This window comes from Portunus trituberculatus, chromosome 21 (genome assembly GCF_017591435.1).
Source record: "Portunus trituberculatus isolate SZX2019 chromosome 21, ASM1759143v1, whole genome shotgun sequence".
Taxonomy (NCBI): Eukaryota; Metazoa; Arthropoda; class Malacostraca; order Decapoda; family Portunidae; genus Portunus; species Portunus trituberculatus.
Window position 1 is genome coordinate 9,337,986 of NC_059275.1, and position 23,681 is coordinate 9,361,666.

The 23,681-nt window shown below is 38.7% G+C and overlaps 1 protein-coding gene across 1 annotated transcript in view; it reads right to left on the reverse strand.

Annotated features, from left to right (window-relative positions):
* The window catches only part of LOC123507001, a 118,705-nt gene that overhangs the window by 64,351 nt on the left and 30,673 nt on the right, over positions 1–23,681 (reverse strand). Inside the window, exons 29-47 of the mRNA XM_045259497.1 lie at positions 15,220–15,313; positions 14,735–14,880; positions 14,333–14,518; positions 13,703–13,887; positions 13,320–13,406; positions 12,934–13,067; positions 12,461–12,659; positions 11,993–12,218; positions 11,231–11,441; positions 10,174–10,304; positions 9,621–9,776; positions 8,049–8,171; positions 7,548–7,637; positions 7,181–7,375; positions 6,632–6,796; positions 6,085–6,326; positions 5,141–5,273; positions 4,830–5,009; positions 4,517–4,662 (exon numbers count right to left, since the gene is read on the reverse strand). Of these exons, the coding sequence (XP_045115432.1) occupies positions 4,517–4,662; positions 4,830–5,009; positions 5,141–5,273; positions 6,085–6,326; positions 6,632–6,796; positions 7,181–7,375; positions 7,548–7,637; positions 8,049–8,171; positions 9,621–9,776; positions 10,174–10,304; positions 11,231–11,441; positions 11,993–12,218; positions 12,461–12,659; positions 12,934–13,067; positions 13,320–13,406; positions 13,703–13,887; positions 14,333–14,518; positions 14,735–14,880; positions 15,220–15,313 (3,029 nt within the window). The remainder of the gene's footprint in view (positions 1–4,516; positions 4,663–4,829; positions 5,010–5,140; positions 5,274–6,084; positions 6,327–6,631; positions 6,797–7,180; positions 7,376–7,547; positions 7,638–8,048; positions 8,172–9,620; positions 9,777–10,173; positions 10,305–11,230; positions 11,442–11,992; positions 12,219–12,460; positions 12,660–12,933; positions 13,068–13,319; positions 13,407–13,702; positions 13,888–14,332; positions 14,519–14,734; positions 14,881–15,219; positions 15,314–23,681) is intronic.

Genomic DNA, 23,681 nt, shown 5'->3' on the forward strand with positions numbered 1-23,681 from the left:
TGGGGGATGCTTTAGGTCCTTCTGAGAAAGTTTGTGAAATAGGAGCAATTCTAGAAGCTTTTTGAAGCCATTTGCAAAGGTAAATTACTCAGTAATTGGAATGAATATCTTCTCAGTCTTCTGATTCTTGTCAGTTATTTTAAATTCTTACTTCTTACTCCTTTAGCGACCATTTGGTCTTGTGCATTTTCATTATTAATTTTATTGACAATATTTTGGCGATCAAAAATATTTTTAAAATTATTAAAATTGTAAAACAGACACAAAATATTAGCAAAAGAAACTCATTTTGTTGTGTATGTTTCTCTTTAATTAAATCTGACATCCTTTGATATTAATTCATTAGATATTAGTAGACCAATTCAGAAACATGAGCTTTCACTAATCTTTTCAATTAAATAGAAAAAAGTTTAGTTTATTCTAAATTTTTAGGTTGTGGCTTATTACCACAGAAAACAGTATTCTATGACATATGGTAATCACCACGGAAACTTAATACGCCATATTATATTAATTTGGTGTCATCAATATCTTATATCGAATATATCACTAAGTAGTAAATTCCTTATAGGTATCGGAAGTATCGGTATAAAATAAGCCGATATCGATACCGATACCCTAAAAATGGGCCGATACCGCCAATTCCGATACCAATACCGATGCATCGGTACATCTCTAGAAAATAGTCATATAAAAACATGTAAAGTACATACTGTACAAAAGAAATAAACAGAAAATGTTTCTATTCACCTTTCACTCGCCACGTATTCTATCAGATGATGTCCCTCCTGAAGCTAAGGGACAGTAGGGATTTTAGCCCTTACTCATCTTCCACTGAGTGGGCAGATGAGGATGAGGGTGAGGCGGGAGGCTCAAAACCCTCAAACACATTGTTATCTGCACTGTCGGAAGCAGATGTGGAAGGGCCAGCTGTAGCAGGGTCGGCACGTTTGACTGGTTTGAAGAAAGAGGACATGGAGGAAGGGCCAACTGTAGCAGGGTCGGCACATTTGACTGGTTTGACGAAAGGGAATATGGAGGAAGGGTCAGCTGTAGAACCATTGGCAGCGGATGTGGAAGGGCCAGCTGTAGCAGGGTCGGCAGGTGTGACAGGGACGGCATGTCTGACTGGCTTGAAGAACGAGTAGAAGGAGGACTGTTTGGCGTTTCTTATTTTTTTTCATAGATTTCTTGATAAATGTTGACACTTTTCTCTATGTCATGAGCCACTTTGCTACTCCTGGCAGAATTTGGGTCACGTTCCTTCAGGGCTTCCAGGGCTTTTTCGATACCACCGAGACATTCTCTAAGTTTTGATGTCCAGGCCACGCACAGGTTCTTCTTCCTTGTCTCCCTCTTTTTCTGCCTCCTATAATGCCTTGTCTAGCTCTATAAGTTCTTCATTTGAGAGAGTTTCATCATGGTTTTCCAAAAGGTCTTGAATATCATCATCATCAACTTCATCGAAGTCAGCCCTATGGCACAGATTTACGATGTCATTTCTGATCGCACCGATGTCGTCTTCAGCGAAGCCTGGGAAGTCATGTGCACATTCTGGCCATACTTCCTTCCACACCAAGTTCACTTTGTCCCAGGATGACTTAATGTTGTCTAAGGCATGCTTGATGTTATATGACTTCCACCATTCTCTGATAGTGGGCTTGCCAGGCCCATCTGTGCCCTTTATCAGTTGTTGCATGGTTTGCTGGTGGTAGTAGGCTTTAAATGTCTTGATGACTGTCTAATGCATCAATTGGATAAGAGCTGTGGTGTTTGGGGGGAGGAACATCACCTCGATATTCTCTGCCCAGTCTTCCATGGCCCTTGAGTGGCTGGGAGCATTGTCAACTATCAGTAAGAATCGGTTGGCAATGTTGTTAGCTGATGCATACTCCTTAAGAGTTGTAGACAGATATGGTGTGAAATAGTCCTGGTGCACTGAAGTGGTCAGCCATGCCTTTGGATTTGATTTCCATACCACAGGTAAGTATTGTTTTAGTAACCCCTTGAATGCTCTTGGGTTTTCAGAATGGTATATAAGGAGTGGCTTTAGCTTCAAATCCCCTTCTGCATTGCCTCCAAGTAACAGGGTTAAGCTGTCCTTAGAGGCTTTAAACTCCTTCACACTTTTTTCTTCCTTGTCAATGTAGGTCTTACTGGTTATCCTCTTCCAATAAAGTCCTGTTTCATCATAATTCATAACTTGTTTCTTGCTGTAGCCTTTCTCTTTAATGCACTTTCCTAATTCTGGCTTGAATTTGTCTGTAGCCTCTTTGTCAGAACTAGCAGCCTCACCCATTATCTTGATAATATGGAGAGTTGAACATTGTTGAATTTATCGAACCACCCTTTGCTTGCTTTAAATTCAAAGTCTTCCACTCCCATTTCTACCTTAAGTCTTTCAATAATGGACAATGCTTTCTGACAGATTAAATTCAAAGACAGACCCATATTCTGATGATTCTGGTTGTCGATCCAAATTTTGAGCAACCTTTCCATCTTATCCATTGTTGGCTCACGGTGTCTAGCTAGCAATTTGCTCTGCAGATCCGTTGCATTCTCCCCAGCTTTTTTTTATAGCCTCATGTTTTTTTAACACTGTCCAGACTGTCGATCGGGCTAGAACCAAGTTTTCACCTATAGCAGACGTACCTTCTCCCTGCTCTTTCCTCTTCAAAATACAGGGGATCTTCGTGATTCGACCATTCACAGTTTGAATTATCACCAATTCAAACTCAGTTAATTAATACCAATCCTCAAGGTTCGAGCGACTGACTCGCCAATTCAACATTCATATCTCGAGCGCCACCCACCCGGTCAAAATCCGCCGCCACCCCAAATTCACCACAAACCTGCCAGGCAAAAGTGTACACTGATGCTACCCTGTGTCGTCACTTAAGGCAGCGTCACACAAGCACTTTTTTGTCAACTTTTTCTGTCAGCTTTCTTAAGACTGTCAACTTTTGTTAACGCTGGTCATCACACACAAACTCGCTTCCGCCTTTGTCGCGTTTGTCAACTGTAAACAAACATAGCAGCCTTTCACCCCCAAGCAAGCCATTGCTATTTTCTTCATTGCTATTTTTGGCCTTTAATGATCTCTATGAGAAACTCTTCAGACAGCTTTGTCCATTCATAAACAACAGAGCTGCTCATCTAGGCCAGCTGTTCCTTGGAAGTTCTGCCTTGGAACGTCGCAGTCCCAGAAAAATGTAAACAAACAACTGAACTACTTTGCACTGTTAGGCTACGACAAAAAATATATTATATACAAATAAATTTACATCTACTTATCAAGATTCTATTGATTTGAGATTATAGCATCATTCCAATTAACAAGAAAATTAATTTTATTATAAAAGTGTTAATTAGAAACCATAGATCTTAATTTGACAAAAAATTGACGCTAGAGGAAAACATGCGTTTCATCTAACTCTGGACGATGGAGAGCCACCTCCAGCCCCAGCCCTAAGAAACACAATTTCCTGCCTTTCAAAGATAAGCTTGAGCTTATTAGAAAGTGTGAGGCAGGTATAGCTCACAATGTCATTGCAATGCAAATGGGTGTCCCTAGATCAACAGTATCAACAATTTGGAAGAACAAGGACAAGTACCGCGAGACAGCTGCAAGTGTTTCTATTTCCAAAAATGTACTGTACAGCACCTTAATGTGTTTAATAATAAAAGTTAGATATAAATGAAGCTTTTAATAATACTGATTTAGTCTAAGTTAGTGTTTTTTAGAGGTTATAGTGATGTTTTCAGGGGGTCTAGGCTAGAGGTTGGTCTCTATCCCCCATAATTCTTAAGTATTTTATGGGAAAAATTGCTTCACAATTCGAATAAACGCTGATTCGGCCGATGAAAAACCGCCCTAACCCCATTGAATTGATTGAATCCCCTGTATCTAATTTTACCTCCAATGTCATACTGCTCCTCTTTTGCTTTGCCTTTTCAACTCCAGCAGTGTCTGCAGAATGTTTTGGGGCCATTATGGGTGTGTCACTGTGCGTCGTGATAATAATATCCACAAAAAAACATACCAATAAGGATTTCACTTGTGCTTAGTGGGAAACGCGGGAAGAGACTGATTGTTGTGGTGGCGTGGTGGCACTACGGTACTGTGTAAACAAAACACGAGCGGATACCATATCTGTGAATTTTTCTCACTGTAAATAGAATCGAGAGTAGTAATTACCAAACACCGTAACTGTGAATTTACCGGATAACAAAGTACCGTATAAGGAGGACCTACTGTATATTGGAACTAGGTGATATTCTAAAAGATAACAAGCCAGATATTGCATGATTATCAGAGACCAAATTAAGAGGAAATATCTACAAATAAAATTATAAGAAGAAAGATATAATAATTTGACGAAAGATAAAATAAGACAAAAGTGGATGAGGAGTAAACAAGGATGTCTTTGTTGAATTGTGCCAGAGTATTAGTAATTAATTTATATAAACAAAAGTGTAAAAATCATCAACATGTAAATAAAAATCTGAAACTCACTGAAGAATCAGCTGAAAGTCAAGATTCTGGAAGCCTTGATGAGGTGTGCTCATACGGAGACCTATTTTGAAAGGTTTATGTCCCACATTTGTCAGAGCTACCTGCAGTGTGTATCTTCCTCCACGTCCTCTGTTCTCTGGCTCAACCTGCGGAAAACATACACACACACACTTTAATCCAAATGTAACTCAGGATAAAGTACTGCAATGTATTATTGAAAAAGAACAGTTGCTTTGTTATCATAGATTCTTAATTATAAAATTTTGATGTACCAATGTTTCACTACTTCACAAACTTCAAAGTAAGAATTAACCTGTATATCAACATCCCAATCATTTTCATCGCGGTACTTCCAAAAGAGGTGTCCTCTGTAGGTAGTTTCCGTGCCCCGTAGTACCAGCTGGTTCTTGTAGCCTCCTTCCTGAGGCTGTCCTACAAGGCGGATGCTGGAATGGCCCAGGTCTTCCCAAGGTGTCTCCAGTGTTCCTTCCAACTAACATTTCACATTTTAAAATGGTCAATATCTAAGTAGGTATGCTAAAATTTGGTTTCATTAAATCAGCAGAACACATATTTGATGTAGAGCAAAGAGTTTCCACTGTTCACAGTTTCAAGCAAACTTACCATTTGGATGAAATTCTGTTGGAATTTAACTGAAGCATCAAGAGCAATGTTGCTGTTCTCCCATTGGAATTTGGCCACCAGCCGAGATTTCACAACATCAAGGGATGTCATCTTCCACATGAAATTTCCGTTTCTGGGATTTATTTAAATGAACTGCATTAGTATGGATAGTATGGAAAGCAACAGAACTGGACCTACAAAATATAAACATGAAATCATGTACGTAATGAACAATGAAGAACAAAACCAAGTATGAAAGAGTGTTTGTGAAAATGTGCTACCACACATAATCATGAGAAAGGCTTGGATAATCAAAGTTCAACTGATTCAAATTCACTTCAGAGGAATTCCCATTTCAACCAGTTGAAAGTTCCATTGTGTCAAAAGACAATAGTTACATGGTTAACTGAGACAATCATACAATAGAAACAACAAATATTTTAAATTATTGTACCAAGAATATAAAAACTTTTCTTAAACATTCAAGTACAAATGAAAGTACTTTGATTTCTAATGGAATAACTTCTAAGTTGATACAAATACACCCAACACTGCATTCAATGAATTCAAATGTGAATGACAAATATAAATACTTTACTACTGACAGCAAAAGTGTATTCTTTTGTATACTGTATGTTATTCCAGGTAATGAAGAAGACTCATTAGGTTTAGGAAATTCATGTTAATGTGAAAAACTACTTTAAGATTCATTCACATGAGATGGCCACTGACTAGTTGCAGCACATAATTCACAGCCACAAGAGCAAAGAAATCCCGAATTATTGCACTAGCTATTTCTATAACTTTGTGTAGTTGGTTTAAGGAGGCACACACATTTCACTGCTGTAAGTACTTAGCCCTATACAACAGCAATAGTAAATCATCATATGCATACAGTATGTTTAGTAATATTTCAGTTTTATAACTGGACAAACATGCCTCACCTGAAAGGTTCATATGGTGTAACAAAAGATGCTTCTAACTCCTTGGTGGTACCAGTTCCTTTCAAGTGGAACTCAGTGTTGACAGAAGTGTTGAGCCTGCCATCAAAGTGTCCTGGCTGCTCATCAACAGGAAGGCTATACTCAATGGCAAGGTCCAGGTTCTCATATCCACTCACTGGAGTTGTAACAGTTAACTGAAGCTTCCCTTCAACCTCTTCTTTGAAACTGGCCTTCACTTCAACCTGAAATTCCATCAAGCTTCATCATTTGACATCACTATCTATCTATATACAGTGGAACCTTGAGTTACAAGCATCCTGACTTACATGAAATGCAAAGATATGAGCCATCACTCAGTCAATTTTTAGCTTTGACTTGCAAGCCAATATCTGAGTTACAAGCAAGCTCCAGGTGATCAGAAAGTGCTAAGTGAAAAGGATACTGTTTGCAAAAGATGAGCAAAATATTTTGAAGGATTGCTGAAATATAAATAAAGTAAACAAAAATTAAAAAGCTATACTATTAAGAATGGTACTGAGATACACACCTTAGTGAGTGAAGAGGACTGGGAGAGTAGTGTGAGTTCCAGTTTGGGTTGAGGTAGCCAGAGGAAGCTCCCTGAGGCCTCCAGTGTGGCATCTTCTAAGTCTTCACCCAGAGACTGCAATGGCAAGGCAGCCACGGCTTGACCCTCCATCCCACCAGGCTTCTCCTAATAAAAGGAAATAAGAAGAGCATTTAATCTGCAATTTCTGAAAATATGGAGATCACTTCATTTGTAATCACTGTTATTACAACCACATACTTTTGATATTACTATCATTCATCACAGATATGAACAAATGTATTCAATCATGCTTACTTATATGCATTCATTCATATGAATCTTGCTATAATTTTTTTTTTAAGTATTTTTTTTTCATTTTACAGAATATATCACAAACTGTGAACTTGAAATATAGTCAAGATGAAAAATAAAAAAAAGTGCTCTGGCAAAACACACAGTCTGGCTGGCAGTACAATATATTCAATATATTAATTGCACATTAAGACCTAATCTGATGGCCAGCCATATGACACACATGAAACATCTTACCTTTAGATCCACATCAATCCTCAGGTGTTTGGTGGGCCCGTACTTCATGACAAGCCCATACTTGATATCTGAGACCGTTGAATTGTCACATACGTCCAGGAAGACAGTGTGCAGCTCAGGCAGTGGAGTGTACAGCTCTAAGGCCACACGCAGACGAGGCAACTCACCCTGCTCGTACCGTGCTCCAAGTCCATACTGCAATAATATACTAAATATGTCAATATCAAATATACAGAAATAAGGAAACTGCAAATCAAAATTTAACTTTCTAAAGATTAATCTCATTCACCATTTTTTCCCCAAGACCAAAAAGCTTATGGAGATAAGATGGAAGTAAAAGCAATTATCTTATAGCTACTTTTAATACCTTTTTATCTCCCAACTGGCCGTAGATTCTTGGGTGGACACGAACTTGAGGCTGTAACTGGAATAGGTTTCTCAATTCACCCTTTATTATCTGAAATTAAAAAAATACAATATGTCTTGGTTAGAAGAAAAACTACCCTTGTTAATAAATTTTGACATCAAGGAGAGAATGAGGAAGATGTGGCATTATTGGCTGGCATTACTGCTACTACTTCACTACATATATTTCAATTCATAATAAAGAGTAGAGAGTTAATACTAAACTTACAGTTATCACAAATTCTTTATTTTCCATTACTTACCTGATTTTCAGAAATTTAATATGTATTTTCATGCATAATATAAGTACTGACATGTTCTCACAGCTTTAAAAATAATTATTGTGTGAGCACAAGTTGAAGCTGAAGATATCATTTGGACCTGGAACAATACAGACAGACTCATACTCTATAAGTATACACAAACTACAGCTTCAAGCTTCCTGAAGTGTAAAGTAACAAACCTTCAATCCTGAGAAAGGTGTGAGTATGGTGCAACTTATGAAGAAGTCTGTGACTGAAGTCACCTGACCAAGCAGCTCAAAGCCAGCATCAACATTATCATTCCATTGCAATTTGGCTTCAGTCTGAAATGCAATGACAAAAATTATTCACATTTGATGTAGTACTGATAAGCATTTCAATCACAATCTTGGAAGGCACTGCACTTTAGCAAGGGAAGATGCATCACAGTTTGTAAAAAAAGGAACTACAGGTAGTCCTCAATTTATACGAATTTACTTTATATGAATTCAGAGTTATACGGTGTCCAAAAATAGGGATTATTCATCACATTGTATGAATTCCTCAGAATTATACAGTTTCAAGAAAGTTAAAATTTGTGCAGCGATTTCCCGCCCGCCAGCTGTTTCCCGCTGCCCGCATCCCTCTCACCCTGGCCGCGTGCCAAGCAGGCTCATTGTTCACCTATGCGTGGTTGTGGCAACATCACACTCTCTCGTGCCCAGTGTTTACCATGGCTACCAAGAGCCCTTCTGCATCTCCAGCTGGCAGCGATATGCCCAAGAGAGCAAGGAAGACACATAAACTGGAGGAAAGGCTGGAAGTTTTGGACAGGGCAGAAAAGGCCAGCAAAATAGTGTTATTCAGACCGCATTGGGCATGAACGAAGCCATGGTAAGGTGCATAAAACGTAATGCAATGAAGATCCGAGAATTAGCTATAAGGTTCTTCTCAAAGAAAAACATCAAAAGAAAAAACAGCAATCGATAACAAGCTTCTTCGTACCGCACACACCAAGTCAAGTAGTAACAAAATCGGAGACAGATGACGACAATGGTGACACATCAGAGGAGGAAGCAGCAAAATAGAGGAAGAAGGTAGCTACTGTACTAATAAAATAATTTTGTGTTTAAACATTTCCCATTTTCATAGTCATTTTTATGTCTTTGTAAGTTTATTAATAAAAGCATTAATAAGCATAACAGAAATGTGTTTAATGGAAAATGTATACGTACAGTGAAAGATTATTTTATTTTGAACACATCCTTCAAAGTCTAGTGGTGGTGGTGGTGGTGGTGGTGGTGCGAGGACGCCCCTGAGCCTCGCTCTGGAGGGCGAGGCTGTTCAACCAAGGGACGAAGTGGATGTGCTGGGAGTCACGCTCATTAGGATCGCGTGGCTGCTTGATGGAAAGGGGCTCGGGGTACTGTACAAAGCTCAGGTCCGCTCTTTTATACTAAAAAAAGTCTAGGGAGTTGGTATTCATTCCTTACTTTATACGATTTTTACTTTATGTGGTCCCTTCTGGAACACATCTACCGTATAAATTGAGGACTACCTGTAGATATAAAATAACAATGAACAAAATGATGAAGTTTAGGAAATATAGTTGTGAAAAAGGTGTTGAAATAGTGTTAGCAGATGAACCAGAGGCCGTTATAGCTGCTGTTAAACTTTTTTCACCTCTGTTGTATACAATTGCTCTTGCTTGCTACATATTCATCCCTCTCTTATTCCCTCATTCAGTGTTCTACTTAACACAGTTCATCCACTTTAAGTGATTGCAATCATACCTTCATAACAGTGTCCTTTGTAAAGCCAAGAACAATAACTGCTCTCTCCAACTCCTCAAAAGTTGACTCCACTTCAATGCCGGCCTTGAAGCGGTACGGCAATGTTGCCACTTGGCCGTCCACCAGCACCTCCTCCTCAGGCCACCTTAACACAATCTGCAAACAAATATACACATGACAAGATCATATTAAAATATTGAACTGATTCAAAATTCTTATAAAATAAATAATCGTCATTACAAAACTAACTGGAAGATTTTTTCTATTGCATGGATTTAGGCAACCTTTGTCAACAAATATCATTATACATTTTCTTCATACCTGACAGTTCGAACTCCTCTGACTACTAAAGAAAAGGACAAAAAACATGGTGTACTGCTGCTGCTAGGGAAAATCTGTTACATACATGGTCCATGGGATATCCTTCACTAAAAAGTCAATAAGGAAATATATCCTAAACACTGAGGAGGCATTTCATTACTAAAGAAATTAAATGTTTACCTTAGAGAATGATTCACATACACGAATAAACTTTTCAAAGAGAAAAACGCACCGAAAGTTTTTCCTCTAAGGTTTCTGGGTCGTGGTACACACGGAAGGATGCCGTCACCAGGGGCTCCTCACGGTGGTCACCTTCCACATTCACTCCTAGGCGAAGGTACTCCAATCCATTGTACATGGTGCCTAAAACATCAAACTTCCTGATAGTAAAGAAAAGAACTTCCACAAGCTACCATATTCAACCATGGATAATTAAAAACACATCTAATTATGCATGTGCCTTAACTTTCATTGTCTCATTACATATGTTACACCTACATTGTATCCCCCTAAGGTGTATATCTCTGTCCCCTGGATACTGACTGACTTGTGGCCCCAAACACAGCTTCACACCACTTGCTGCCTTGCACATCCCACTATCACATATATCAAGTCACCATTCACTCCTGGGGATGCCACAAGAGACGAGGCACTCTGCTCTCCAACTGGATCATGAGGTCAAGGGGAGGGAGGGAGGAAGGGATGGAAAGAGGAGTGGGTGTGGTCAAGAACTGTGCCACACCCTCTCTCTCTTTCAAATGCACTGATTGTTGATGGTCACAGTAGCAAACCCCACAAGGAACATTCACAGGATATAGTGATAATAATGTGCACCAGGGAAAGGTGGGGACTGACAAGCCTATCTTTCCTCACAACACCACCACTTATTGCTAGACTCTTCCCAACCAATCTCTGGCTATATGCACTATGATAATACGGCACATAATTCCTTCTCCTATCCAACACTCTTTACATATCTACCTATATTTATCTCATTTTTAGTCTTTTCCTTACACATTCAATCCAGTTTCTTCACCAACCACTCTTCTTCCTTCTTCCATCCCACATACATCTCAAAGTTAATTGTGACACATCCAGCTTAGCCTGAACCAAGTTCATAACCAGATAAACAAGTAAATAAATACATAAGCAAATAAAGGTGTAGGAAACCCAACATAGGAAGAGCTTAGAAATCTACATAAAACTAGAATGATAACTGTATCAGACATTACAAAAGCATGTTTCAATGATTCTGCTGAATAGCACATAAAATATTTAACATAACATACCACTCAGTGTGATCTTATAAAAGTGTCCCTCCCACTTTGCCGTAGCATGAATATCAGCACTACTAGAGCCAATGATGAAATCAACAGCATACGATATTTCATGGTAGCCTTCAATGGTGGTGAGAATTTGTCCAAAGAGTGAAAATCTTGTCTCCGTTTCAGAGCTGTCGTCTTTTCCTTCAATGGTGACTTCCAATCTGTCTCTATCCCACTTTGATACAAAAAAAAAACAATCATTAAAATACAAAAATAAAGCATAAGGTTTTACAATACAACATAATCAAAACTAACTGGAACATCTTAGAAAATAATATCAGTAAGTTTATAACTATCATCAAGGTTTCAGTGGTCCTACATTAAAAAAATACAGTGGCATGAAATGCAACTTTTACAAGAGACCTGCAGGTCTGATCATGAGAGACTGAAGTGACACATCTAAGCACAATGTAATGAAATGAGTTTGAAGCCAACATAGTCAATCTTGTTCATAGGCAAGCATGGTGTGTTTGAAAACTAAAAAACTGAAAATACCAATCAATGTAAAATCTACCTATTAATCTATATACCACAATATGTTCTTCAGAGGAATATGGCCAAAAAAATTTCAGAAAATAAAGGTGGAAGCATTTATAGTGTTTTCACTCTGCCACTCAAGACTCCGCTTACAAATTGGTGGCACAGCAACAGTGTTCTCTTTTATGTGACCACAACGCCAGCAATCAGACCATCCTTACAATTGCACTGTCAATTCTTCTAACATACCTGTATATAAAAGTTTAAGTCAATGACACCTGATTTCTTCTCAATCCAGACTTCTGTGCTAGCATAGACAAGGCCCTCAAATGAAGAATTCACATCCAGTCTTGTTTCTATCCTAAAGTTGCTGTTCTGGATCTGCTTTTGAGCTTTCAGCTGCAAATCTATAAATTCTCCATCATGCCATCGTGCCTTCAACTTGCTCTCAATCTGATCTGCATTTCTGAAGTATCTGGAAGTGTTGAAATGTAACGGTAACACACAGTCACAACAATTAAAAGATTCCTTTTGTTTTTTATCTTATAGCTCCAAAATAAATATACAAGGAAATATGACTGTGAGCAAATGAACTATTTTCTTCTTAAAATTCCCAGCCAGAGACAACGATTCACACCAACTCGCTTGTTCTTTGCTGATTAAAAGATAAATGTATTGGTAATTTACCACTCTGACACAAAATGTTCCTTTACTTACTTTAGTTCCAGATAATTCTTTTTCCAGTGTGGGAAGGGTGTGTCCAGGTCAAACATGCCGTACAGTTCTGCTGTGTCGCCACGTCTGAACCTCATGGTTACATTGGCCGCTATCTCCTGCAAGTGACCACTCTGCTCCATCCAGCTGAAGGATCCTTCATTTCTGTTCTCCCAGATCATATCTCTCTCCATATATTCCACTGAAAGGTAAATTCATAATACACATACTATCTAAACATTTTGAAATATATCTTTTCATTTGAAAGTTATTTCATATTCTAAAATACTAGAATCTACATCAAAACTAAATGAAATTGAAAATCTGCATTAAATGCAAGAAAATTAGATTTTTGTTCAACACTAATAACTAATGACATAAAAACAGTGCCCAATGGCTGGCAATTAATTATAGGTATAAAATATGATCTACAGCAGCAATTTTTTTTTTTTTTTCTTTAAACAGTAAGTGTTTACATCTTCTCTCAGTCATCCAGTTGATTCGATACTGCTGACCCAGGAAGAACAAAAGGCCATTCAGAGTAAAGTTAGACGTTCTGTCATTTGGATTCACATACTGCATCTCAATCGACATCTTTTGATTTGGATCCCTGTTGGAAAATAGTTACATGTCACTCTTTAATGTGGTATAAAGATTTTCTGAATCTCTGCCAAATCATGAAAATTCTTTTGATGCAAATAATGTTTTTGTACATGAAAATAAAAGTCTTGGTGAAAAATGTGATAAAACTAGTTACCTGTTAGCATTCCAGTTCAAGATATAGCTAGTTACCTGTTAGCATTCCAGTTCAAGATATAGCTAATTACCTTTTAGCATTCCAGTTCACGATATAGCTACTTACCTGTTAGCATTCCATTTTAAGAGAACTTGAAGACCAGTTTTTCTTGGTTGCAGAATATCTGCCGTCACACTCAGATGAATGTCACGTCTGTTGACAAAAGTAAACATTGTCATTGTCTTCATCATAAACTATTTTTCCATAATAATGACACAGGCAGGTGGTAGACACACAGCATCAAATGCTGTTCACTACTTAAAAACACACACAGATGATGGGAAAGTACTAAAAGTAAACTGAGCTGATACTTATAGAAAGGTGTAATATATGAGTACATTTGGAGTTTGAAATATAAGGAATAAATAAAGGTGATCTAAAACTTAAGTTTGCTTTCAAATTATGATGTCTACTTAAATGCATTCACTTTTTTCTATTGTTCATCTTACCTGTCAAGGTGTAATTCACTTGTGAAAGTAATAACAGTACCAAAGCTAATGGCACTATTAAGGATGTACAGCTGGTTGGGCATGTGGAGCTCAAAGTGGAGAATGTGTTCCTGTGCTTGCATGTGGTCCAGCCGCCTTTCATAAGCTAACTTCACCTCATAATTCCTTCCATCATTCAATAAAATCTGAAAGATAAATATGCAATATATTACCATGAGGCAGGGAGGCGGTGGCGTAGTGGATAAGGTGGTGAGCATGGGATCGGACAGACATTCACGCATAGGTTCGAATCCCACCACGTACAGCTTTAAAACACTTTGCCATTTGTCGAGTGGTTTAAAGTTACCTACATGTCACCATGATACCCAGATTCTAGATGGTTACACTCAAGATGAGCTTGGGTGGTGATATGGGTACCACTAAAAATAAAACTGCCTGCGCCACTAGGTAGAAGCTGAACAGCGCTTCCCCTACACTCTTCAAGTGTGCCTACAGGCGCTATAGGCCTTACCGTAAAAAAAAAAAAAAAAAAAAAAAAAAATTATGAATAGGTAGCACTCATTTTAAAAACATCAGAAGTGTAGATCATTGTCACAAGAACAACTCCTATGCCACATTGCCTCAAGTTACATGTGTGTCAAGGCTCATGCGGTAGTTGTTGGAGTGAACTGTCGTGTTGATCCTTGTGAGGCCGTAGCTTGGAAGGTGAAGGTCCAGCTGAAGGTTGTGTAGCTGCTCCAGGAGAGTTGAATGGTCGCTGTATGTTCCACTTGCTTCTAGTCGCCAGTTGTGTCCGGCTTTTATTTCAACTTCAAACTGGAAGTTAAAAGAAGTATTGTGATAAACATACAGTAGCAGAAGGATGTCATGTGATGTGCTCAGAATGAGAAGGAACAGTCCATCAATGTCTCTGAAATACAGTTATTTATTTGGAAGTGATTTATTGCTTCAATTTCAGTCACTCCAGTGTGTTGTCAAGGTTATGATTTCTATTAGAAAACATGGCATTTCACACAAACAGTGCTTACAGACCGTGTATTTTTTGACAACGTTTTCTTTGACATGTCCATTAACTTCCCAGTCCACTCTTCCAGGAATCTTGAGAAACCAAGAACCTTCTGTGTCAACCAATCCAAGTGGTTTCCATTTCATGTGCAGCCGTGATTCTATCCGATGATCTACAACAAGAACATCACCCAAATACTACAGGTTATCATTCTGCTTTCACAAACAATTCAATAAATTGCAAGAATAAATGGAAAGAAGTGACATGTACCCACTTTGTGCCCTCTTCTGGATTTCGGCTATAACCTTTCATGGATACTTATATACTATGTAATGAAACAAGATATAATACATAATTGTATAAGACAATTGCTCCTATACATTAGTGAAAACCTAGTCTTTGCTAATGGAGAGGATTATCCACAGTAAGCAACTGCGCTTCCTCGTTCATGTCTAATGAGGGAAGAGAGAAGCCTTTCACCCAGGAGACTACAAAGCTTCTTTTCACTTACTTGTATCATACTGAATGAGGATTCCAGTGTTGTGAACATACTTGTCTCGATACCAGTCCGTCCCAAACTTTAAGTCAAGGTTTCGCAAACGTTGCTGAGAATTTAAAGACAAAGAGTTGATATTGTTTACTAATTTTCTCTAACCTTCCCCCCCACACACACGCAGATGAACTTATGCACACACACACACACACACACACGGGACATCGTCGATGGCGGAGGTGGTCGCTGAGCTCCAGAGCAATCATCTATAATTCTACAGTTACCTAAGAGTAACCAAGGTGGGAAAGGAGCTGGTAATGTTTGTCCCGTCTCCATATAGTCATGTTAACTGTTGATTAGCAAAATAATGTCCAGTGAAGGTAAATATAAACTGTAGCCTGCGTTTGAGCCATCAGCTGGTTTGTTTACGTCTGCGCAACATGGCGGCCGTGAACTCGAAAGAGGAATCAGACTTCACAGGGTTTCAAGGAATAATGGAGAAGAGCGCTTATGTGAAGAAAATTCTGGAGTTAGAAGGTAAAATTGAAAACTGTTTGAAAAGTATGAGGGCCTGGAAACGAGTTATGACAATGTAAAGAGAGACTGTGCCGATATGAAGAAGGAAAATGCAGCACTGAAAGAGGAAGTTAAGCTAATTAAAGTGAATTGCGAAAATGTGGAGAATCTCTAGGAAAAGTGATGGAGAAGCAGGCTGAATGGAAAAAAGTCAGGAAGTGGAAAGAAAGGAGGTAAATTACAAAGTTGCAAGTCTGGAAAAGGAAATCAAAGAGTCAGGGAGAAAACTTTGGGCCTTGCTGAAATTATAGATCAACAGATCATAGAAGAGAAGATAGCTGAGAAAGTGGTGAAGGTTATTAAGTCAAATGAGACATTGGTGAGGGAAACTGTAGACAAAAAGAGATGTGTGGTGATATTTGGTGTGGAGGAGGATAAGACACCGAGTAAAATGGAGAGAGAGAAAACATAAAAAGGTGATAAATAATATCATTAATGTGGTGCAAGAGGAGGAAAAGACCTAGTACAAGAAATAGAGGACTTCCATAGAATTGGAAAGTTCACAAGAGAAGGTATGAGGCCAATAAGAATCAAACTTAAGTCACAAAAGGATGTAGATGAATTGGTGGAGAAGTCATGGAGGCTAGCCCAGCAGGAAACAACAAGGAAGATTTGGTTGAGAAGAGATCTCGGTGAAAAGGAAAGAGAAATGTTAAATGAGTTGAGAAAGGAGGCTTTGAAAAAAATGAAGAGAGGACAGAAGAAGAGAAGAAAGAGTTTTTCTGGAGAATCTTGGATATGAGACTGAGGAAGTGGTTCATAACCCAGAAAAGTACAGCAAGAAAGGACTAAAGAAACTTACATATGAGCGAAATGTAATGTATTCCAACATAAATGGAGTGATATCGGGATTTTAGAACTCAACGATTACTTGAGGGACAAGAACCCAGATATTGTGGGTCTTACTGAAACAAAACTGAGAGAGGAGAAGACCTGATGAAGGTTGGAGAAGGGAAATATAACGTTTGGAAAAGAAATAGAGTAGGTAAGATGGGAGGAGGAGTGATGTTGCTGGTTAAAAAAGATATAAAGGTGGATCAAGTGAAAAAGGTATGGGAAAGGCAGAAGTGCTAAAGATCAGAGCAGAAACTAATGAAGGAAAAAGAGGCACTACATAGTGGTGTACGTACCACCTAAGACAAATGCATGGTCAGTACAGGAATATGAAGAAATGATAAGTGATACAGGAACATGTCTGGAAGAAATGTTGGGTGGCTGTGAACGAACTATAATGATGGGAGATTTTAATTGTAAAGAGGTGTGTTGGGAGGACTGGTCAATGGAAGGATCAGAGACAACATGGGGAAATACACTATTGACACTGGCAATGGAAAATGTGTTAACTCAGTGGGTCAAAGAAGATACTAGGTTTGGAGGAGAGGAGCATCGTCAAGACTGGACTTGGTCTTTAGTACAGAGCCAATGGTCATTGAGGAGATGAGGGTGGAGTGCCCTTTAGCAAAGAGTGATCATGCAGTTTTGGAGTTCAAGGTGATAGACGAAGAGAAATCTAGAAGAAATGAAGAATATAAAGTGGGAAGATGGAATTATGCCAAGACAGATTTTGGAAACCTAAAGAAATTCTTTCAAGAGACAAATTGGATGAAATTCAAGAGTGCTAAGGAGCAAATGAAAAGTGGAAGGAATTTATAAAAATATACAAAGAAGGTGAGAAAAATTTGTACCAATAAGACAACATAGAGAAGTTGGAAAGCAGGACTGGTTTAACGATAGATGTGAAAAGGCTAGAACAAGAAAAGAGGATGCATGGAAGAGGTGGAGAAGGAAAAGACGGATTAAGCAGTGGGAAAGTTACAAAAGAGCAAGAAATGAATATGTGTTGATTAGAAGAGAAGAAAGAAAGAAACAAGAAAAGGATATAATTGATAAATGTAAAGACCAACCAAGGCTTTTTTACAGACATGTGAACAACAACATCAAAAATAGAGAAAGTATTGAAAGTTTAGAAGTAAATGGAGTATACAGTGAAGATCCCAGGAAATGGCAGAGGCTATGAATGGATGCTTTCGGAAGGTATTCACAAAGGAGACTGCTTTTGACAAACCACTGGTAATGGAACAGAAAGGGATTATGAAGGAGTTTCAAGTAACGGTGGAGGAGATCAAGAACATGATGGGGAGTTTAGAAGTGAGAAAAGCTGTGGGACCTGATGGGGTATCAGGATGGATTTTAAGAGAATGCAGGAGCAATTGGCAGAAAAAGTTTGTGAAGTAATTGATGCCTCATTAAGGGAAGGTGTAGTGCCCCAAGACTGGAAAAGAGCTAACATTGTCCCAATCTATAAATCAGGTAACAAGAGAGACCCATTGAACTATAGACCAGTGTCACTTACAAGTGTGGTAGCTAAGATGTGTGAGAGGGTGGTGAAGACTAGATGGACAGACTTCTTGGAGAAAATGACATACTTTGTGAGTGTCAATTTGGTTTTAGGAAAGGGCGTTCATGCACGACAAACCTGATATGTTACTATTCGAGGGTGATAGATGTAATACAGGAAAGAGATGGTTGGGCTGATGGAATATATCTGGATTTAAAAAAGGCCTTTGATAAGGTACCACACCAGAGACTGATCTGGAAACTTGAAATGGTAGGAGGAGTGCATGGCAGTTTACTAAAATGGATGGAAGACTTTTGGTAGGAAGAGAAATGAGAACAATAATTAAGGACAGACCATCAGAATGGGGATTGGTGGAGAGTGGAGTTCCACAGGGATCAGTGTTGGCACCAGTAATGTTCGCAGTCTACATAAATGACATGGTGGATGGGGTGTCCAGTTATGTGAGCCTATTTGCAGACGATGCAAAATTGTTACGAAAAGTGAGATGTGACAAAGATTGCGAACTACTCCAGGAAGACTTGGACAGAATATGGAAATGGAGCTGTACATGGCAAATGGAGTTCAACACGACAAAATGCAAGAAAATAGAGTTTGGCAAGAGTGAAAGAAGAATCAGGAGTATGTACAAGATAGGAAATGAAGACATAAAACCAGTCATGAAGAAAAAGACCTTGGGGTGACAATTACCAATGACCTATCGCCAGAGAGACATATAAACAAAATAATTGGAGAAGTATTGAACTTATTGAGGAACATAAGAGTGGCGTTCGTATATCTAGATGAAGAAATGATGAAGAAAATAATTACTGCAATGATAAGACCGAGGCTTGAATATGCAACAATACAGTGGGCTCCGAACTTAAAGAAACACATAAGGAAACTAGAGAAAGTACAGAGGGCTGCAACAAAAATGGTGCCTGACTTAAGAGATTTGACTTATGAAGACAGACTGAAAAGAATGCAACTTCCAACCCTGGAAAACAGAAGAGAAAGGGGAGACCTGATAGCAATATACAGAGTGATGATTGGCATGGAAAAATGGATAGGGAAGATCTGTGTATGTGGAATGGAAGAATGTCGAGAGGGCATGGGAAAAACTAAAATGGCCACTTATAGGAGAGATGTGAAAAATATAGCTTCCCTCATAGAAGGGTGGAAGCATGGAATAGTTTAGACGTGGAAGTGGTCAACGCAAGGAATATTCATGATTTTAAGAAAAGCTGGACATTAATAGATATGGAGACGGGACAACACGAGCATAGCTCTTTTCCGTATGTTACAATTAGGTAAATACAATTAGGTAAATACACACACACACACACACACACACACACACACACACACACACACACACTGAGAGAGGAGAAGACCTGATGATGGTTGGAGAAGGAAATATAATGTTTGGAAAAGAAATAGAGTAGGTAAGATGGGAGGAGGAGTGATGTTGCTGGTTAAAAAGATATAAAGGTGGATCAAGTGAAAGAAGGTATGGGAAAGGCAGAAGTGCTAAAGATCAGAGCAGAAACTAATGAAGGAAAAAGAGGCACTACATAGTGGTGTACGTACCACCTAAGACAAATGCATGGTCAGTACAGGAATATGAAGAAATGATAAGTGATACAGGAACATGTCTGGAAGAAATGTTGGGTGGCTGTGAACGAACTATAATGATGGGAGATTTTAATTGTAAAGAGGTGTGTTGGGAGGACTGGTCAATGGAAGGATCAGAGACAACATGGGAAATACACTATTGACACTGGCAATGGAAAATGTGTTAACTCAGTGGGTCAAAGAAGATACTAGGTTTGGAGGAGAGGGAGCATCGTCAAGACTGGACTTGGTCTTTAGTACAGAGCCAATGGTCATTGAGGAGATGAGGGTGGAGTGCCCTTTAGCAAAGAGTGATCATGCAGTTTTGGAGTTCAAGGTGATAGATGAAGAGAAATCTAGAAGAAATGAAGAATATAAAGTGGGAAGATGGAATTATGCCAAGACAGATTTTGGAAACCTAAAGAAATTCTTTCAAGAGACAAATTGGATGAAATTCAAGAGTGCTAAGGAGCAAATGAAAAGTGGAAGGAATTTATAAAATATACAAAGAAGGTGAGAAAAATTTGTACCAATAAGACAACATAGAGAAGTTGGAAAGCAGGACTGGTTTAACGATAGATGTGAAAAGGCTAGAACAAGAAAAGAGGATGCATGGAAGAGGTGGAGAAGGAAAAGACGGATTAAGCAGTGGGAAAGTTACAAAAGAGCAAGAAATGAATATGTGTTGATTAGAAGAGAAGAAAGAAAGAAACAAGAAAAGGATATAATTGATAAATGTAAAGACCAACCAAGGCTTTTTACAGACATGTGAACAACAACATCAAAAATAGAAAAGTATTGAAAGTTTAGAAGTAAATGGAGTATGCAGTGAAGATCCCAGGAAATGGCAGAGGCTATGAATGGATGCTTTCGGAAGGTATTCACAAAGGAGACTGCTTTTGACAAACCACTGGTAATGGAACAGAAAGGGATTATGAAGGAGTTTCAAGTAACTGTGGAGGAGATCAAGAATATGATGGGGAGTTTAGAAGTGAGAAAAGCTGTGGGACCTGATGGGGTATCAGGATGGATTTTAAGAGAATGCAGGAGCAACTGGCAGAAAAAGTTTGTGAAGTAATTGATGCCTCATTAAGGGAAGGTGTAGTGCCCCAAGACTGGAAAAGAGCTAACATTGTCCCAATCTATAAATCAGGTAACAAGAGAGACCCATTGAACTATAGACCAGTGTCACTTACAAGTGTGGTAGCTAAGATGTGTGAGAGGGTGGTGAAGAATAGATGGACAGACTTCTTGGAGAAAAATGACATACTTTGTGAGTGTCAATTTGGTTTTAGAAAAGGGCGTTCATGCACGACAAACCTGATATGTTACTATTCGAGGGTGATAGATGTAATACAGGAAAGAGATGGTTGGGCTGATGGAATATATCTGGATTTAAAAAGGCCTTTGATAAGGTACCACACCGAGACTGATCTGGAAACTTGAAATGGTAGGAGGAGTGCATGGCAGTTTACTAAAATGGATGGAAGACTTTTGGTAGGAAGAGAAATGAGAACAATAATTAAGGACAGACCATCAGAATGGGGCTTGGTGGAGAGTGGAGTTCCACAGGGATCAGTGTTGGCACCAGTAATGTTCGTGGTCTACATAAATGACATGGTGGATGGGGTGTCCAGTTATGTGAGCCTATTTGCAGACGATGCAAAATTGTTAAGAAAAGTGAGATGTGACAAAGATTGCGAACTACTCCAGGAAGACTTGGACAGAATATGGAAATGGAGCTGTACATGGCAAATGGAGTTCAACACGACAAAATGCAAGAAAATAGAGTTTGGCAAGAGTGAAAGAAGAATCAGGAGTATGTACAAGATAGGAAATGAAGACATAAAACCAGTCATGAAGAAAAGACCTTGGGGTGACAATTACCAATGACCTATCGCCAGAGAGACATATAAACAAAATAATTGGAGAAGTATTGAACTTATTGAGGAACATAAGAGTGGCGTTCGTATATTTAGATGAAGAAATGATGAAGAAAATAATTACTGCAATGATAAGACCGAGGCTTGAATATGCAACAATACAGTGGGCTCCGAACTTAAAGAAACACATAAGGAAACTAGAGAAAGTACAGAGGGCTGCAACAAAATGGTGCCTGACTTAAGAGATTTGACTTATGAAGACAGACTGAAAAGAATGCAACTTCCGACCCTGGAAAACAGAAGAGAAAGGGAGACCTGATAGCAATATACAGAGTGATGATTGGCATGGAAAAATGGATAGGGAAGATCTGTGTATGTGGAATGAAAGAATGTCGAGAGGGCATGGGAAAAACTAAAATGGCCACTTATAGGAGAGATGTGAAAAATATAGCTTCCTCATAGAAGGGTGGAAGCATGGAATAGTTTAGACGTGGAAGTGGTCAACGCAAGGAATATTCATGATTTTAAGAAAAGCTGGACATTAATAGATATGGAGATGGGACAACACGAGCATAGCTCTTTTCCGTATGTTACAATTAGGTAAATTAGGTAAATACACACACACACACACACACACACACACACACACACACACACACACACACACACACACACACACACACACACACACACACACTTATGTGAAGAAAATTCTGGAGTTGGAAGGTAAAATTGAAAACTGTTTGAAAAGTATGGGGCCTGGAAACGAGTTATGACAATGTAAAGAAAGACTGTGCCGATATGAAGAAGGAAAATGAAGCACTGAAAGAGGAAGTTAAGCTAATTAAAGTGAATTGAAAAATGTGGAGAATCTCTAGGAAAAGTGATGGAGAAGCAGGCTGAATGGAAAAAGTCAGGAAGTGGAAAGAAAGGAGGTAAATTACAAAGTTGCAAGTCTGGAAAAGGAAATCAAAGAGTCTGGGAGAAAACTTTGGGCCTTGCTGAAATTATAGATCAACAGATCATAGAAGAGAAGATTGCTGAGAAAGTGGTGAAGGTTATTAAATCAAATGAGACATTGGTGAGGGAAACTGTAGACAAAAAGAGATGTGTGGTGATATTTGGTGTGGAGGAGGATAAGACACCGAGTAAAATGGAGAGAGAGAAAACATAAAAAGGTGATAAATAATATCATTAATGTGGTGCAGGAGGAGGAAAAGACCTAGTACAAGAAATAGAGGACTTCATAGAATTGGAAAGTTCACAAGAGAAGGTATGAGGCCAATAAGAATCAAACTTAAGTCACAAAAGGATGTAGATGAATTGGTGGAGAAGTCATGGAGGCTAGCCCAGCAGGAAACAACAAGGAAGATTTGGTTGAGAAGAGATCTCGGTGAAAAGGAAAGAGAAATGTTAAATGAGTTGAGAAAGGAGGCTTTGAAAAAAAATGAAGAGAGGACAGAAGAGGAGAAGAAAGAGTTTTTCTGGAGAATCTTGGATATGAGACTGAGGAAGTGGTTCATAACCCAGAAAAGTACAGCAAGAAAGGACTAAAGAAACTTACGATGAGCGGAATGTAATGTATTCCAACATAAATGGAGTGATATCGATTTTAGAACTCAACGATTACTTGAGGGACAAGAACCCAGATATTGTGGGTCTTACTGAAACAAAACTGAGAGAGGAGAAGACCTGATGATGGTTGGAGAAGGAAATATAATGTTTGGAAAAGAAATAGAGTAGGTAAGATGGGAGGAGGAGTGATGTTGCTGGTTAAAAAGATATAAAGGTGGATCAAGTGAAAGAAGGTATGGGAAAGGCAGAAGTGCTAAAGATCAGAGCAGAAACTAATGAAGGAAAAAGAGGCACTACATAGTGGTGTACGTACCACCTAAGACAAATGCATGGTCAGTACAGGAATATGAAGAAATGATAAGTGATACAGGAACATGTCTGGAAGAAATGTTGGGTGGCTGTGAACGAACTATAATGATGGGAGATTTTAATTGTAAAGAGGTGTGTTGGGAGGACTGGTCAATGGAAGGATCAGAGACAACATGGGAAATACACTA